Here is a 16,405-nt window from a genome sequence, read left to right on the forward strand (position 1 = left end):
CTCCATTACTAACCAGGACAAAAACAAATGGGGAAGGAGATGCAATTTTTTCTCTAACACTTTTCACTGCTACAGTCATTTAACTTTTGTCTTGCTTCCCCCCCTTACACATTTATTTCACATTATTTCTAAAAAGGAAAAAAGCATATTAAAAGAAGTCTAACAATTTTGAAAGTTTAAGATTCTGTCATATTAGAATTATCTACTAGAACAAGCATGTGACTAAACGGCAATAAGAGATACTGAGTACTATCACTCTCTTTTTACCATTTATATAATTTCTAAGCTGCCAGACAAGCCATGACAGTTGTTTCATATCAGGATTGATTTATGCATTCTCATTGATTAAAAATAAATAAATGTATTACTCTTTCCTGCGGGCAGACTTTCGTTTTTCTTCATTAAGCTCATGAGCAGCATCGCGCAGTTTCACCTCTGACCCAGGGACACTGGCTGGGATTATATCCAGCTGCAAGCTTTTGCTCTTTATTAAAGAAAGGAAGAATTGATTAAGGAAGGAGACAGGAGAAAAAGGTAGCTAAATCAAATGCAAATAAAGCTTGTTTATCTGTCATCACACTCAAATTTCTCTTACCGATTTATTGGAATCTGAGGAAATACCCAGAGCTTTCTCTAAAGAGGTCCTGTATTTCTCCATGCGCAGGGAAAAGTCTCTGTACCTCTTATCCACTGCTGTGACACATTTTTTAATCTCTGTTGCATGAGCATGCCCTTTTTCACAAAAGCCATCAGCCAGCTGTATCAACAACTTCACCCTCTCTTTGGTTTGCTATGAAAACAGGAAAATATCGAACAGTTACAAGCTCTACCTGTCATGCAGGGGGTCACTTTGCTTAACTGCTACTAAGTGCAATTAGAGAAGGAATTGAAGAAGCTACCTTCTTCCTCTCTCTTCCCAGAACTCCTTTAAACAGATACCTTTTACTTATTAAAAATAGCACAAAATTAATGTAGGTTTCCTTAGGCTTTATTATTACATGACTAGAAGCAGATTGTTTATTTTTCTTTGAAATATGTGCTTCATATCTAACCCAGAGATTAAATTCTGCTAGGCAAGCCTTTCAGCATGAGTACTCTTGCATCAATACAAAGGCATTTTCATGCCAAAGAGGGTACTTTGTTCATTACCACTGAAGCTCTGATATTAGACCTGGCCCACAGTCCCAAGAATCTACCTCCTTTTGACCCCACAGAAATGCTGAGATGGAAGTAAGTCTTGTTATATGTTTTACTCTTTAACAGATGAAGACTGAATTCTTTAAATCTTTTCTATATTATGCTTTGTTGGCACAGAACTGTTTGAGAGAAACTAAGAGAAAAAAGTAGTTATCACCAAATCTCTAAATGCTTTTCCCAAATGACAGGCTGCCTAAGATTATGCAGTTTCTTTCATGTAAATAATAAATCATCCACAACGGATGAGTTTACACATCCACCTCTCTGTCATGAGTGGAGTGTACAGTCAGGGCCCTTACTAGCAGGGAGTTAAGCAAAACAGTCAATAAAAACTTGACTCGTACATTATTGAAAAAATCAAGTTTGTCCTCTCTTAATTCTTTTTGTTCCCTAATGGTCCCTCATCCAAGCATTTCTTTTCAGTATGGAATTAGCAAGGGCTAACATATCCTCCCAACAGGTAGCAAAATGCCAAGGGAGTGACACAAACAACATCCTTTCAAAAGGGGCACCAATGTCATCAGCAGGCTGAAAGAGGGAATAAGGAGGAGTAGTGATGCTATGCATACTGGAAGGGATCCAGGAAATCAAAGTCTGAAGCAAAGATCAAACAGAAGAAAATCCAGGTGTGAACATCAAAAGTGATCTCTGTTCTTTCTGGATTTTCTTTTCTCCCTTCCCACATGTCCCTTGACCATCTCCATCTCCAAGTCTCTTCTGAGCTGATCCTTCAGACAAATGAACACTTGCTTACTTTCCTGGGCTCGATTATTTCTCTATCAAAGTTGGAGAGCCAGAGGGAGAAACGGGGACAAGACAAGGCTACAAACTCAGGTAGTTCAGTCATGCAACGGTTGTCTGTCTTTCACATGGGAAAACTGGAAAGCCTCAGGAGTGTCAACTTTACAGCCTCAGGCCTGTAAAGACCTCCAGAGATGCAGAATAACATTCTGCTGCTTGACTCAAAAAGGTTTACAGGAGAAGCACAGAATACTTTAATAAAATGAGTTACCTAAATGAAGCTCTAATTTTTCTAATATCTTCTAATTAATAATTAGAAGATACAGCTTGAATAATAATACAGCTTGTTGTATTTTATATCCTCAATGAACATTCAGTAATCCACAATCATGAAGATATGGAAGTGGAAATCAAGGGCCCTGAAACATTTGGAAACATTTTTAAGCTACTTCACTGTGATTTTGTCATGAGAAATCAATGGCACATGGGGCTCATGGAGCTCCAGTAACAATGAGTATCTGCTCCTTATCTTCTGTTTTATTCTATTCTCAGCAGAAATATAGACAGAAAGCCACTGCAAGTAAACAGATCTTGATGGACACATCCTTGGGGGATTTTTTTGATGGGCAAGGGGAATTCAGTTGTTTTATTTTGTTTCAAATCTTACATAATTCAACTTCTACTCAACTTGGTTATCGACAAGCTGGAGAAGGAACATGATGCACCCTCAGAAGTTTGCTGATGATATGAAACTGGGGGGACCAGCTGTGCTGCCTCAGTGGGAGCTCGATAGGCTGGGGAGCTGGGCAGAGGAATCTACTGAAGTTCAACAGGGGCTAAGGCAGGGTCCTGCAACCTGGGGAAAATAGCCCCAGTACTAGCAGGGGTTGTTGGCTGATCTACTAGGTAACAGCTCTGTGGAGAAGGAGCTGGGAGCCTTGGTGGATGAGCACAAGCCTGCAGAGCCCTGGTGGCCAGGATGGCCAACAGTATCCTGGGGTGCATCAGGAAAAGTGTGGCCACAGCTCGAGGGAGGTGATCCTGACACTCTTCTTGACCCCAATCAGGCCACATCTGGAGTATTGTGTTCAATTCTGCTTTCCACAGTTCAGGAAAGACAAGGAGCTAATGGAGAGGGTCCAGCAGAGCAACACAAAGATGGTTTGGGGTCTGGAGCACCTCTCTAACGAGGAGAGACTGAGGGAGCTGGGCCAGTTTAGTCTGGAGAAGAGTGAGAGGGGATCTCACCAAAATATAAAATATCTCAAACGTAGCTATCAGGACGATGATACCAGACTCTTCAGTGATGCCCAGTGACAGGACAAGGACTAACAGCCATGAACTAGAACACAAGAAGTTCCATCTCAACATGAGGAAGAATTTCTTTGTGCCGAGGGTGGCAGGGCACAGAACAGACTGCCCAGGGATGTCATGGAGTCTCTCCCTCTGGGAAGACATTCAAAACCCACCTGGACACATTCCTGTGTAACCTGCTCTTGGGGACCCTATTCATGGCAGGGTGATTGGACTAATTATCTCCAGGGGCTCCTTCCAACTCTAAGTATTTTGTGATAATTTAAAAAATTTATTTTACCTTTGCTGTGATCTGAAACTCTTCATGTTCTTTTAACAATTCTTGAGTGTGCTGGATACTGGAACCAGTGGAAGTATGTGTGGATAAATAAAACTCTCCATTGTCATGAATCCATTCCAGAGCCTAAATAAAGCATTAATGAAGAAAAGTAAGAGAAAAGACAATATATTTTTGCCAACAGAAACCATCTGTAATCAGTATTTCACACACAAAGTTTGGCCACAGGTGAATTTTACTCTTTGTCACTTGCAGCAATCATCTAATACCTCTACAATACCAAATAGTTCATAACTCTGAAATAATTCACACAGACTATGAAGCAATGATTTGAGAATTAAAAATTATGTATGAATTCAAACACTTCAGGGAAGTCCACTACTGCAGGACTACAGCAGTTCACTATTAAAAGGTTTTAACTAATTATGTTCATAGTTTTGATAGTATACTTTCCTCAGCTGAGGAAAAAGAAAAAAAAAAATCCCTTTTTTGGTGCCACATGGGACAGCCATGCTCAGAAATATACAAGTTCCAACATGTGAAAATGTGCATAAGACTACCAAGTGTACAGGCTAAGCTTTACAAGCATGTAAGATTTAACTACCACTTTTGCTGGCATGTATTCCAGCCTCACAAAGTGTGGTCTGTTCTCCTCAAAATAAAACCTGCAGCAGAGAAGGAACAGTGAGATGTCTCAGTTAAAGCAATTTATGTATGTATAAGTAGAAAAAAAAACAAGAACAAAGAACTGCAAACTAAGATTGTTTCCCTTCCACATCTGACACTTCATTTGCTCACTATTATGAAAAATGCTCATCTTTGTAATTATCTATGATTTACCCACATTACCTGCTGCCCTTTTAAGCATAACTCAGTGGTCGTGAGGAATCTCTGGCTCCTGAAAAAAGCAAGAGCTGTCTCCAACTGCTGCATAACAGTGAAAATCTAACTGACAACTGTCCTGCAGCTCTCAATACAGGCTTCCTACAGCAGCAGGCAGAGGGATGGGAGCTTAGAAACTTCTCGTCTCTGAAAAAGCCAATAGCAGATGTTCAAAGAGTTTTACACAGCTTGCTTAGAACCACCTTATTACTAAATGCATGTGTAGCTTCTGTATCTTCAGTAAATACACAGAACACAAGGCAAAAATTTAATAACCCAAGAGAAAAAGTAGTAGAATGCTGGTGGGTGTTCACTCTTCCCCTGAAAGGATAACCTGAAATTATGAGCATTATCTATCCACACTAGCAAGAACAGGAAAAGATTTATCCTGGTGGACAGTAGATATGTATGTTTCACACACATATCCTTATATTGAATCAGAAAAGGCACTGTCTGTATTATAATTTCACCAATTATTTAAGCTCATCAAAACTGTGATGAAACAACGCTGATTCCGTTACTTCCACTTCAAATGTTTTTCCTTCTTGGTGCAAAATCTGAAATTAGTAGAAAGCCTTCAAAATTCAACACCGAATGTGAATGCCAGATGCCATTTTCTTAGTCACATACTGATGCAGGTGCAAGCCTGATAAGAGGGGCCTATACTTTTAAAAGTTGCTGATGGAACAACTGTTGGACTTCTGTCAAAAAAGCAACATTGCAACCAACCACCTCTATGACACATGTTGTCATTCCAATGTCAATCTTTGCAAGTGAAGACTGATATGGACAGGCACAGCATGGCTACCATATTACCAACAACATTTAATACTTCTCTGCCTTTTTTTAGTGGGTTTATAACATAGTGCTAGAATGAATGATAAACAAAAAGCTGCCCTTCCCCAAATCACAGAACGGTTTTGATGGGGAGAGAACTCAAAAGTAGTGTAGTTCCAATCCCCCTGTCACGAGAATAAAATGATGTTGTCTTTTTGTAACTTGCTGGCAGCTCTTTAGAGGCACAATATGACAGAAAGTTCGACATGATCTAAATTCCTACACTTTAGATCAGTTTCTATTTCACCTGAGGTATCACTACAAGAACTGGAGGAATCAGTTTAGGGATCAGGTAAGCCCTTAACTCTGAAAGGATTTGAGAATCTAACCCTGTTCTTGCAAACTGGTATGGTATCTTTTCCATCACAAGGGCATCAAGTTCTGAAAGCACAAGGAACAGGTTCTTCCAAATTCCAGAAAGACATCTAAATGAAGACAGCAACACTTCCATTTTTTTGGCTAATCACTGTGGAGTCCCATATATGGTTTGGTTCGCTTTGCTTTTTGATGACTGAACTGGTGATTGCTGAAAAATGGGATTTACAATGAAAATGCTGACAGATCTTTATCGCCAGTGTGTTTGACTGTTGGTTAGTAATCTCTATACAAAAACAAGTAGATCATGTGCTTGTCAGAGGTTTAAATTAAGGTTATTCAAAAGTAGAGCGGGGAGGTGAGAGCAGGGGGGTAGGGAAGAGATGGTGGTGTTGTTTTAAAGAAGTATCAGACTTCAAATTCACTCCAAGATGCATTCTGTATTAATTTCTTTGTGAAAGCATGAAAGGCAGACTGGAGAATTCATTCAAGAGAGCAAACCAGACCAACAGTATTTAAACTTTTGTCTAAATTAGCTGTCAGAAAGAAATAAAAGATTAGGTTTTTGAGCCCTTTCAAGAGGATCTGACTATATTTTACACTATGGGCATTGTGTAATTTTCTGCAGAACAGGAACAGACAGCTTCCTTTCTTTGTCTTATAATCAGTTAAAAAAAACCCCAACAACTAAAAAACCATCACTTACCACTTCTGCCTTGAACCCCCTACTTATTTTTAAGACATGTGTCTTGATTAGCAAAGGAATTTTTTTGTGTGTGTGAGGTAGTTACTTAATAGTTCTTTTCAGACTGATAAATTCAACAAAATACCAAGAGGTGTATCTATCATGCAGGAAACCATGAAACCAAATACAAAGAATTGAAAAATCACAGTAATTCAGTTATTATTGTTTAATGAGTTATCCAACTTGTCAGATTTCTAGAACTGCCAATCAACTTAATAAGATATTTTTCCTCCAACATCTGAGAAAAATGCTGCTGCCTGTAATTTCCCCAGACAAATTAGGTGTGTGTGTAAAAGTTAACAAGCATAACAATTTGTCAAACACAAGCTTGCAGAAATTAGATTTGCCAGTACCAGACGAAGCTGGTAGAAGCAAAACATCACCTTTAAGTTACAACACTTACAGACACACTGCCTCACCAGATTTAGTTGTTCTGTATTAAAGGTGAGGCAAAGAATTCAATTTGCTACTTCAATCCTTCTGATGTTTTAACCATTTGAAATATTGAAGTGAATGACAAATTTGTTACTGTGAGAAGACAGTGAACCCCTGACCATACCAAAGAGGATTTTTATATGAAACCCTCACCTGTTTGGCACTTCTTTCAAACACCACATACTGCTGGCATTGATCAAGACGCCTTTTACGCATGGTCCAGTAATGCAGCACACGGTTCTCCCTCTGGAAGAGCTCATTCAAGATATCTGAAGAAATGAAAACAGAGCTCATGACAATCAAATTTAAAATATCACACTAAAATCAGGAGAATAAAAGTACTTTACATTGTAGAATTTACTATACACTTGCTCTGTTAGTCTTTTTTTTGCTTTTTTTCCTGATACTAATGAAACACAGAGTGTTCCTTTTTCATTACTTACAGAACTACTGGTTAAAGAAACTAGAGATGCAATTAAAACTTACTACTGACGTGGTTTTTTCTTCTCAAATATTTTTCACAAGGGGACTGCCACTGCTTATAGCAGGATTGAAAATGTAGGCTGATAAAGATGGCACTTGATGGGGTTTCCTCAGAAACAATAAGCATGCAAAAGTAATCACAACATGCTTAACATATTATTTTGAAGTTAAAAAAGGGAATTTTTAATATATTAGTCTCCTATGAAGTATTTTAATGATTAAATGCAGATGAACAAATGTACAATCTCAGGTCACCACAAGATCAAATGCACCATAAGTAAGCTGACTTGTTAAATATGAATGTTCACTGAACCTTGACACAACTTCCAGGTAATCAAATAATTAACTCCACAGTTTGTTATTGCTGAGTATCAGAAAACTCACATCCAAATCCCACATGTCCAACCTTTTAAATTCTTCCTAGCAAAGACCTTGTGCTTACAATATGCAGAAGACTTTATCTGAATTCTGCTTCTTTCATGTTTATGGTTTTTCCATCAAAAAAAGAAATACTAGCAGTTTCCTGTGAAGCTCACTTTACCCACTGCTGCTTCCAGAGCAGCAGCCCTACTTGACTCTGTAGCCACTGCAAACCTGGGAGGGCAAGCTGAGCACAGGGGAATGGGACACTCAATGTCTCTACCAGGTGATTCTGTTGCAATTGCACAGAGCCAAAAGAGACGTCCAGCAGAACAGACCACAAAAAAGTCTTTTTACACCAACACTACTTGCTTTTCTACTTATACCCAGAGCTGACTATTTTCCATGATCCATAATTACAAGTGAAGGCTCTCAGATGCTAGGTGTCTTATGGTCTCTGCATTCTGCTCTCCCATTGTGCAAGTCCACCATGCTTTGCAACCCAAAAGCTAACAACTCCAAGAAACAGTTTGACAAGAGAAGCTCAAATAACAGGAAGCTTGAGGGGAAATACATCTTTGTCTACCTCATCAGAGATCTGGGATCAAACACAACCACTTGTCACAGCCTCCCTGAGGATTATGAAACCTGTCTGCATCACTGCCAACATCCTTCTGCTTACAAGCACCATATTCCCACTTGCCACAGGGTGCTGAGATCACCCAGAATTTGCTTTTGGTTGGAATGTGGTCACTGTGGCCAAGGTTTTATTTTTTGCTGGTCAGGCTCCCCTCATATGCCAAGCTATGAGCTGATTTGCTGTGAGCCTCCCCTGCTTTCTCAGTTTAATTTCTGCCTTATGTCACCTCCAAAACACTTGCTCAGAGTATATGCCAGATTTCAGGAGGCAGGGAGGTGGAGTGGGTGGGACACAATTATCATTGTACAATGCAACACACCCAACTGGACACACCATACGAAAAGAGACATCTTGATAGTGACGCAAGCAAAGTAATTCTGACAAAGAGCAAGTGAGGTGAATTTAGCAAATTGGAACAGCATTTGTTCTGTGAGGACATGATACAGATGGCAAGGCAGTGAGAGATATTTGGCTGGGCACTGTTAGTGTTAGTGCCATTAACTTCTTGGACTGGCAAATAGAAGAAAAAATATGCTATGAACTACTCTAAGGAAGTTATAAAACATCAATATTTAATGCTAGGTTTGGAAAAGCATCTCTGTATCTCAAGCCACCTGAACCACAGTCCCTGTTGCTGTTATTTACTTTGATTCCAACATTTGTTAGTATTGTTCCCTAAACTTTCAGCTTCTTCTCCAGGCTCAAAGAGCTCTCAGGTGTCTCTATGCATCCTTCTATCAACCTATCTAAAAATATAAGCACCATTGGACAAGTTCCTGAACCACGCTCAGTTGCAGCCTGTACAGCAGACAGGTGACACAGATGCACACAACCTTAGCAGCAGAAGCAAAGATGAAGATGCTCTCATCTCTGAGCTTACAGGAATTGTCACCAACTCAGTCCACCTGCCACAGCACAGTTTTAGACCACAGTTCCTTCCTAAGTGAGACAATGATTGGGTACCCTTAAGTGCATATCACAGAAACTATTTACACTGGTGTGCAGGGACATAAGGACACCTCTCAGAGTTCAGTGCCACTGCAATTCCTGTTCCTCATGAAGCATATGCTTAGCTAAACTTTGCCTAGATTAAGACATCAGTTTTCCAGATAACTTAATCTGCATCTGGGAATAAGGATTAATTATGCCACTGAATGAGGTTTTTGAAAAATGTTCAGCAGTTCTGCAGGAACTCAAAGCTTACTCAAGTTTTTAAGGCATTAATTTATAAACTATATACTGATTGCAGTCTGCCAGTCTCAAGCATACATCTGAGTTTTAATGCTCTATTAGAACATATGTAACCTCTCTTTCACTAAAATAAACACTCAATTTTTTTTCTCAATTTAGAAAAGAGGTGAAAGGAGATCTCTTTTTTTCTTGACAGGCATATTTGAACAGGAAGAAAGAGTGAACATTTTTATCATTTGGTCAGCTACCACCATACCATTGAGACGTAACAGGAAGGAGTCCCCACTAGCTCTATCTTAACTCATGTTTAATTCTCAGAAGCATAAATCACAAGGTTTATGGAGGGAACAGCTTATTTTTTTCTACCTGGGGATTTTTGTTGGTCTTTTGTTGCTTTCTAAACATGTATCACTCATCCAGAATTTTAAATGTATGCAGAACATCCATAACACAATGGTTCTGATATGTAATTATTACTCTTAAAGGCCATTAGTAGAGATCTTTCTATTCTTTCCTCATATAAGCACATTTACCTTTCTCAGAATGACTGTTCCTATACAGATTTCAAAACTGTATTAAAAAAAATGGTCTAATATTCAGTAAGTGTGGTAGCTACAACTTCCTGCTTTCTTCTGCTCTGTTTTCTTTGTCTCTTACTGAAAGAAAAACTAAGTGACAAATGTCAGCTTCAGTTATTGATACTGCTGGCATTTGTGTTGAGATTTTGTTTTGTACAGTTCTAGAAATGTTGGGGACAGAGGAAAAACAATGAGCTGTTTACCCCTTGCATTTAAAGTGAACATGTCCTTTTCCAATAGAGTCATCAAGTAAATTGGTGTGGAAGTGACCTCTGCAGGCCATCTGTTTTAAACTCCTCTTCAAAGCACCACTAACTTTAAAGTTTTCCAGGGGCTTGTTCTACTAAGTTTTAAAAATTCTTAGGGGTACAGTTCCTCCTACCTCTCTGGGCTACCTGCTCTAATCCATCTTGCTGTAACTTTCTCCCATTCAGAAGTTTTTTTTGCTGCAACTTTTACTCTGGACTTACTGCCATGCTCCTCTTGAGTCTGGCTACATCATATGCATAACTCCCCTTTGGGTAGGTGCAAACAGCATTAAATTAAAAATTAGACTTCTCTGGTTTTGAGACTGTAGTGTGGCCAGAGTGTTCAGTCACAGTTTCAAAATGCATAGAGCAGAAAATGACTGGCAATTAAATTATTTAAATGCAATATTTACTTCTGAATCTCACTGATCTCTGTTTTGCTACCACACCCAGCAGTTATGCATACCCTATTAATTTTTGTACTTTTGTCCCTCAAAGCCCCACAGATCTCTCTCTCTCCATTCCTTGGAGTGCTTATTACCCCCTAAAGCCGTACTACATATTATTAATCTTAGCAAAAGCCAAACCTCACGTAGTAGCTCTTTCCAGCTTCACCTCAGCTACTGCCGGTCCACACATGCAGTTAAAACATGATGTGAGTTAACCCATACTTCATGAAGTTCCTCAACACTGATTCAAACTCTCTGAAGAGCTCAAGGGCATCATACAAGCAATAACCTCTTATCACTCTGGCACTCCCAGGGAACTTGCAGAATGTCTGACACCAACACAGTGAATAAGCTTACACTGATCAGCTCCCATTTGGCTTCAGACCAAACATTATCATGTGGAAGTTTACTACTTCATTGTCTCAATAAAAGCAACACATTTGAGTTCCAAATAGAAAGAAGATTAGGTGTAAGTAGCAGATAAAAGAATTCCAAGCAACTTCATTTGAGTATAAGAGACTTTGAAGACTGTCAGCACCTTCAAAGTGTGCAAGCAATTTGTTTCCTGTTAAGCCTGACAGAACTCTTTCCACTTGGGCAGGCTTCACTACCCTATCCCCACACACACCACAGCACATGATGATCACATTCTTGTGAGAAGAAAGAGAACAAGAAGGCCCTTACTTTTCACTTGCTGTTCAGGTGCTTTGATGTGTGTCACCATCCCTGGCATGTTGACACTGTTCCTGTGCAGGTATTTCAGGAAGACATCAGCATTCCTCCGAGCCAGTGTGCAGGCCTAGAGAGTCAGAGGTACAACTTTGTTTGAAAATGCACAAATAAACATGCAGAAGAAATTAAAGATCTTCCTAACTCTCTTTTTTGTTACCCTCTTCAGTTTTGGAAAACATTGCACGTTAAATCTCTTCTACAAGTAAGCCAAGGCAAGCCAACTATTAGAACCGATATTCTGCTAAATAGCAGTTACAACTTACCTGGCAGAGAAAAAACAAAGCAGATGAACAAATACAAATAAAATAAAAAAAATAAATTAATAAAATGCTATTCATCTTTTCTGAAGAACCTGAAAAGCAATTATCTGCTCTAGGGCTTTCAGCATGACTCAGAGTTCACAGAGAAGTTTGCTTACTGAATGTGCCAGGTGCCACCTGAAGCTGCTTACTGTGTAAACAGTGCACATGGCTGTGTAACTACCTGCATATTCCAAAACATCCATCAGTACTTTAAACAAAAAGTGAATGTTTTGCTGAAGTGAAACCAAAAGTGCTAAAATAGTAATATCTGCTCTTAAAATATGAAGGCAAAGCCTTGAGAGCTTTCAGTCCTTGCCACTATATTGCAAGCACTCAGCACAGTTGCCATTTTCATCTTAACAAATATCAAATACTACATATGGGTTGTCTGCTTCATTTTTAACATGCAAATTATAGAATGCTACTGTAAAAGGTTAGATGAAGGTAGAATGGTTTGATACAGTAACAAAGATACTAAGTAATTTCTCATACCATTTTAACACAAAGATTAGTAATTCATGCCAGCTGCAGAAGGATCTATTAGGTTGTATACTTTGAGTTCTGTTAATACGTTTTGGAGTGTTGTAATCTGCGTACTGAGAACAAGGTCTCTAACAAAAAAGTTTTATTCTCTTAGTAGTCTTTCATGGTCATGCTGGAAAATGTCTTTGATCACAAAGTTAGTTATACTGCTCTACAAGCACATGCTGCACAATTCAGTATGATCAATAATCTTCTTCACTAGGACATTAGCTGGAACAAAAATCTTTCATTTATCTGAAGACTATTACACAAAACCCAATAATCCCAGATGCCTGTCTACCCATTTCCTCCTTCCGTATTCCTCTGTTGTCCCAGAACATCTGAGAGCTGCCCTGATACACAGGCAGCAATGGCACTGTGTGACTTTCACTCCTCTTTCAAAGCAGCAGCCTTTAAGCATTCTCTAGAGTGACAGTTGCTCAAAGCAGTGACTTCCAATTCCTCTTCAGTCACACTGGGAGATCTGACATCTACTCAAGTTCAACAGGAAATGTATTTATAAAACGGGCTACAATTGTATGCACTTGGCACTATTCTCCTTATCACTGTCAGAAGCAGTTAACACATCATTTCCCACATCTTTGCAGTTGGGGACATACCTGTAGTTTGGGATGGGCACTGTTGCTTTCCACAGCCATGTCAGCACTGTAAGAGCTGTTTGCCTGCATGCTTCCCAAGACACAGGAGACCGCAAAAAATCCCCAACCTTACCTTCAGAAACGCTTCCTTCTGCTCCAGGTGTTTGCTTATCATGGGAGTAACATGATCTGTTTCAGAGTTGGGGCCCAGTTTGTCTGCTCCCCCACACCAATCTTCTTCTCGCTTATATTCTTGCTCCAGGCTTTCCAGCACACTGCACACCTTTCAGGAAAAAGAAGTCCAATTCAGTAAGGCAAGAAAATCAAAATCAAAATTCAGGCCTCAAAAAGAGAAAACTCATCTACCCCTTATATATACTCTAGCTTCTAACACGTTTTGACTGGGACTTAAGGCAACAAACTTTGGCTGTAGGTTTACAAGCACTAGCCTGCTTATGTGGAAGGGCTCAGAGGCTGTTCCTAAAATTGTTCATCTTTCTCTGCCTATGTGACTGCATAGTTCTGGATAGGCTTAAGTTATGGCTGCAGAGGAGGCAACCTTGCCAACTTCCCCCGCAACTTTTCTGTGGACAAGTAGATGAAACTGATTTTTCTCTGACTCCCACACAAAAACCAGAACTAGCCATCAAATGAATAAATATAACCAAACCTCATCAACCATTTTTTCAAGTAATGCTGTTTTATGCCACACTGAGGAATTGACCAAGGCAAACCTTTTGCATTTCTGTACCTGTTCAGAAGTTTTATAGAAGGCAACAGAGGCATTCACAAGCTTGAGACGATCCTCCATCTTCAGCATCAGCTGCTGCCAGTGGGAAGCGACCTTCTCTGCGCACTCGCGGATCATGTCCATGTCGTAGTGATTAGCCTGCAGCATTGCCTCTGCCTTCTGCTGAACCTGCAGGGCACTTTGATGTGTTTTCTGACAAGAGGTGAGAAGTCACGAGTTCAGTGGAGCACTTCAGTTCATTTACTTGAAAACCTCAGAGGCTCACATTTCCACTGTGTCAATGACACTTCTATACATGCACAAACACCCATCAACTAAAAATGACTGTCTGACACTAGTTACTGTGTGACTTCTCTATGCAAATACAGAGGAAATAAATCCTGTAGAGATTTATCATCAAATCAACACTAAACAGCAGTTCTTAACAAATAGTAATTATCTGGCATTAAGCTACATGTGATGTATCTATGCTGATGTTGTAATTATGAATTTCAGTATGATTTTCTTTCCCTCCACAGTGAGAAAAAAGATGATGACAAATCTATCTTATTCTGGCAATCTTTACAGCTTTAACTTCAGTCTTTTGCACATCAGTAGTGAGCAAAGAAAGGTGCAGGCATGCAGATCAATAAAAAAGACAACTGTCTATTGACTGTAAGCAAATTTTTTAAACTGTTTTTCTCTGTGCAGAGAAATACATGCCTAAAACCAAATAATATAGAAGTATTAAGGGGTATAATAATACTACGAAGTATTTGTATATCTGAGTAAAGAATGTCCTAGGAAACACAGATTTTTAAGCTTCCTGATAATTTATTCTTAAACTGACAAACACCTAGAGGTCTCATAATTTTTATACTTCAGAGTTACCAAAGCTCCTCAAAATGAGGGGGCATATAGTGCAAACTGGAATTAAAAAAAAATCAAGAGAGGGGAAGCATAAAGTTCTACCAAACAGGAAAATAACATTAAAGAGTTACTGCAAGGCAGAGTACTTCTGAAAATAGCCTACCCAAGCAATCATAACATTGCTAATATTATCACTAAGTTACTCAGTAGGGCATGTAAGCAAATAATACTGCACTTCAATCAATCTTAAGAACCCTGCCTATTTTTTTGCAGCAATATGACCAATCAGAGAAGTTTAGCTTGAAGCCATGGCAGGGGGATTGACACACCACGACACAGAAGTTTCACTGAAACCTACTCTCAAACAAAAATGGAAATATTAAAGGATGACCTCAGAATACACAAAACTGCTGCTTCCTAGTCCATTTATTCTTAATTTATTTTACATTTAGAATTACAAGTTATGTTCTAGGAAAGGAAAAACAAATGAAAACACTATTTTCAGCAAAATCTTAACAGCTACCACTTTATAAAGATGCAAAAAGGCACTGAGAAGATGTTCACCTGGAACTGCAGCTTCAAAATAAATAAGAACAAATATTAGCTTCTCAGTAAGTGTTTTTGTCTCTTTGCCATGAATTCAACAGCTTTTCCTAAACTGCAAATACTGTAGCACAAATCCAAGAGTACTATTTACAGAGAACTGTAAATACAAGGCCATGGTCACTGAAATGGTGCTTTTACCTCTATTGCATGTTGAAACTGCTCATGCTCCCTCTGTAACTGCTCTGCCTCCTGCAAAGAGCTAGCAGTGATGAGCCCAGCATTTAACATTGACTCTCCATTTCGAATCCAGCCCAAAACCTGTAACAAAAGAGAAGACCGTGAAATGTGCAATTCCACTGCCAACTAGCAAAAAAGCACCACTGTAGGGGCAAAAACATTTAGGGTCACATCAGCACTGGAAGTGATAACTAAATAATTTGTTAATTACATACTACAGTGAATTTTATAGAGTATGCACAGTGAGTGACATTCAGTACAATTTCACTGAGCTATCAACTCACAGCTTGCAGTCAATTACTACATGCTTGTGGCTTCAGTTCATGCTCCGAAGAACGTTGTGCTTCTGAATACTGCCTGTGTCACCTGAAAAGCTGGAATGAGTTACAAGCACTAGTTGCCTGAAAGCCAGTGTCAGCAATGCAAATTGAGGATCTATAGCTTAGTAAAAAGTATGCATATAATTTTGAACAGCAATGTTGAGGAAAATGTGATCATTGAGTGTCCTTCTAACTGCTTGAAGACTTTAATTTTTCAGAATGTGCCTTCTTTGATGTGCTGGGCAGAAGCCTCAGGAGTGCACCTTACATGTTCCTTATCAACAGCAGGAACATGCAACTTTTTCAACCTCTCTCAAAAAAAAACAAGTAGAAGGAAAAAAAAACATTTTCTCCCTCTTTGCATCAGCTTTGTTTTTCCCTCACCTCTCTCTATCAGGAACATTATCTGATTCCCTCCTTTAGACTCCTCTTATCTTGTTGACCACAGTCTCTTCAATCTCTCCCACGCGAAGTCAGTCACCTTATTTTTCTAGAACACCGCTCTTTTATGAGCTCTCTTCAGTTGATAACCATGACTTGGTCATAATTTTTCAAACAGTGAGTAAAATGGGACATAATTCAGGTTATTCGCTGTCATCTGTACAGCTCTTCTATGGAACTGCTGCCCAGCCAGTAATTACCACTGTATTTATTCAGCTGATTATTCTTTCCAGAACATCATGCTCTGTATTTTTCACTATTCAAACTCATATCCTTCTTAAAGCACAGTTCTCCCATTCTCCCATCAAGATAATTCTGAACTGTAATCCAGCATCTTCTGATGAACTCAAACCCCTTTTCCAGCTGCTCCTGCTTTTAACTTCAAATTTAATAGCATAGTTGCTAACACGTAGA

The 16,405-nt window shown here is 39.1% G+C and overlaps 1 protein-coding gene across 1 annotated transcript in view; it reads right to left on the reverse strand.

Annotated features, from left to right (window-relative positions):
* The window catches only part of TRIO (trio Rho guanine nucleotide exchange factor), a 248,319-nt gene that overhangs the window by 92,383 nt on the left and 139,531 nt on the right, over nucleotides 1-16,405 (reverse strand). Inside the window, exons 16-23 of the mRNA XM_059485968.1 lie at nucleotides 15,192-15,311; nucleotides 13,599-13,790; nucleotides 12,981-13,130; nucleotides 11,377-11,491; nucleotides 6,897-7,012; nucleotides 3,533-3,655; nucleotides 596-790; nucleotides 369-484 (exon numbers count right to left, since the gene is read on the reverse strand). Coding sequence (XP_059341951.1) covers nucleotides 369-484; nucleotides 596-790; nucleotides 3,533-3,655; nucleotides 6,897-7,012; nucleotides 11,377-11,491; nucleotides 12,981-13,130; nucleotides 13,599-13,790; nucleotides 15,192-15,311 — 1,127 coding nt within the window. The remainder of the gene's footprint in view (nucleotides 1-368; nucleotides 485-595; nucleotides 791-3,532; nucleotides 3,656-6,896; nucleotides 7,013-11,376; nucleotides 11,492-12,980; nucleotides 13,131-13,598; nucleotides 13,791-15,191; nucleotides 15,312-16,405) is intronic.

Source organism: Ammospiza nelsoni, chromosome 1 (assembly GCF_027579445.1).
Source record: "Ammospiza nelsoni isolate bAmmNel1 chromosome 1, bAmmNel1.pri, whole genome shotgun sequence".
Taxonomy (NCBI): Eukaryota; Metazoa; Chordata; class Aves; order Passeriformes; family Passerellidae; genus Ammospiza; species Ammospiza nelsoni.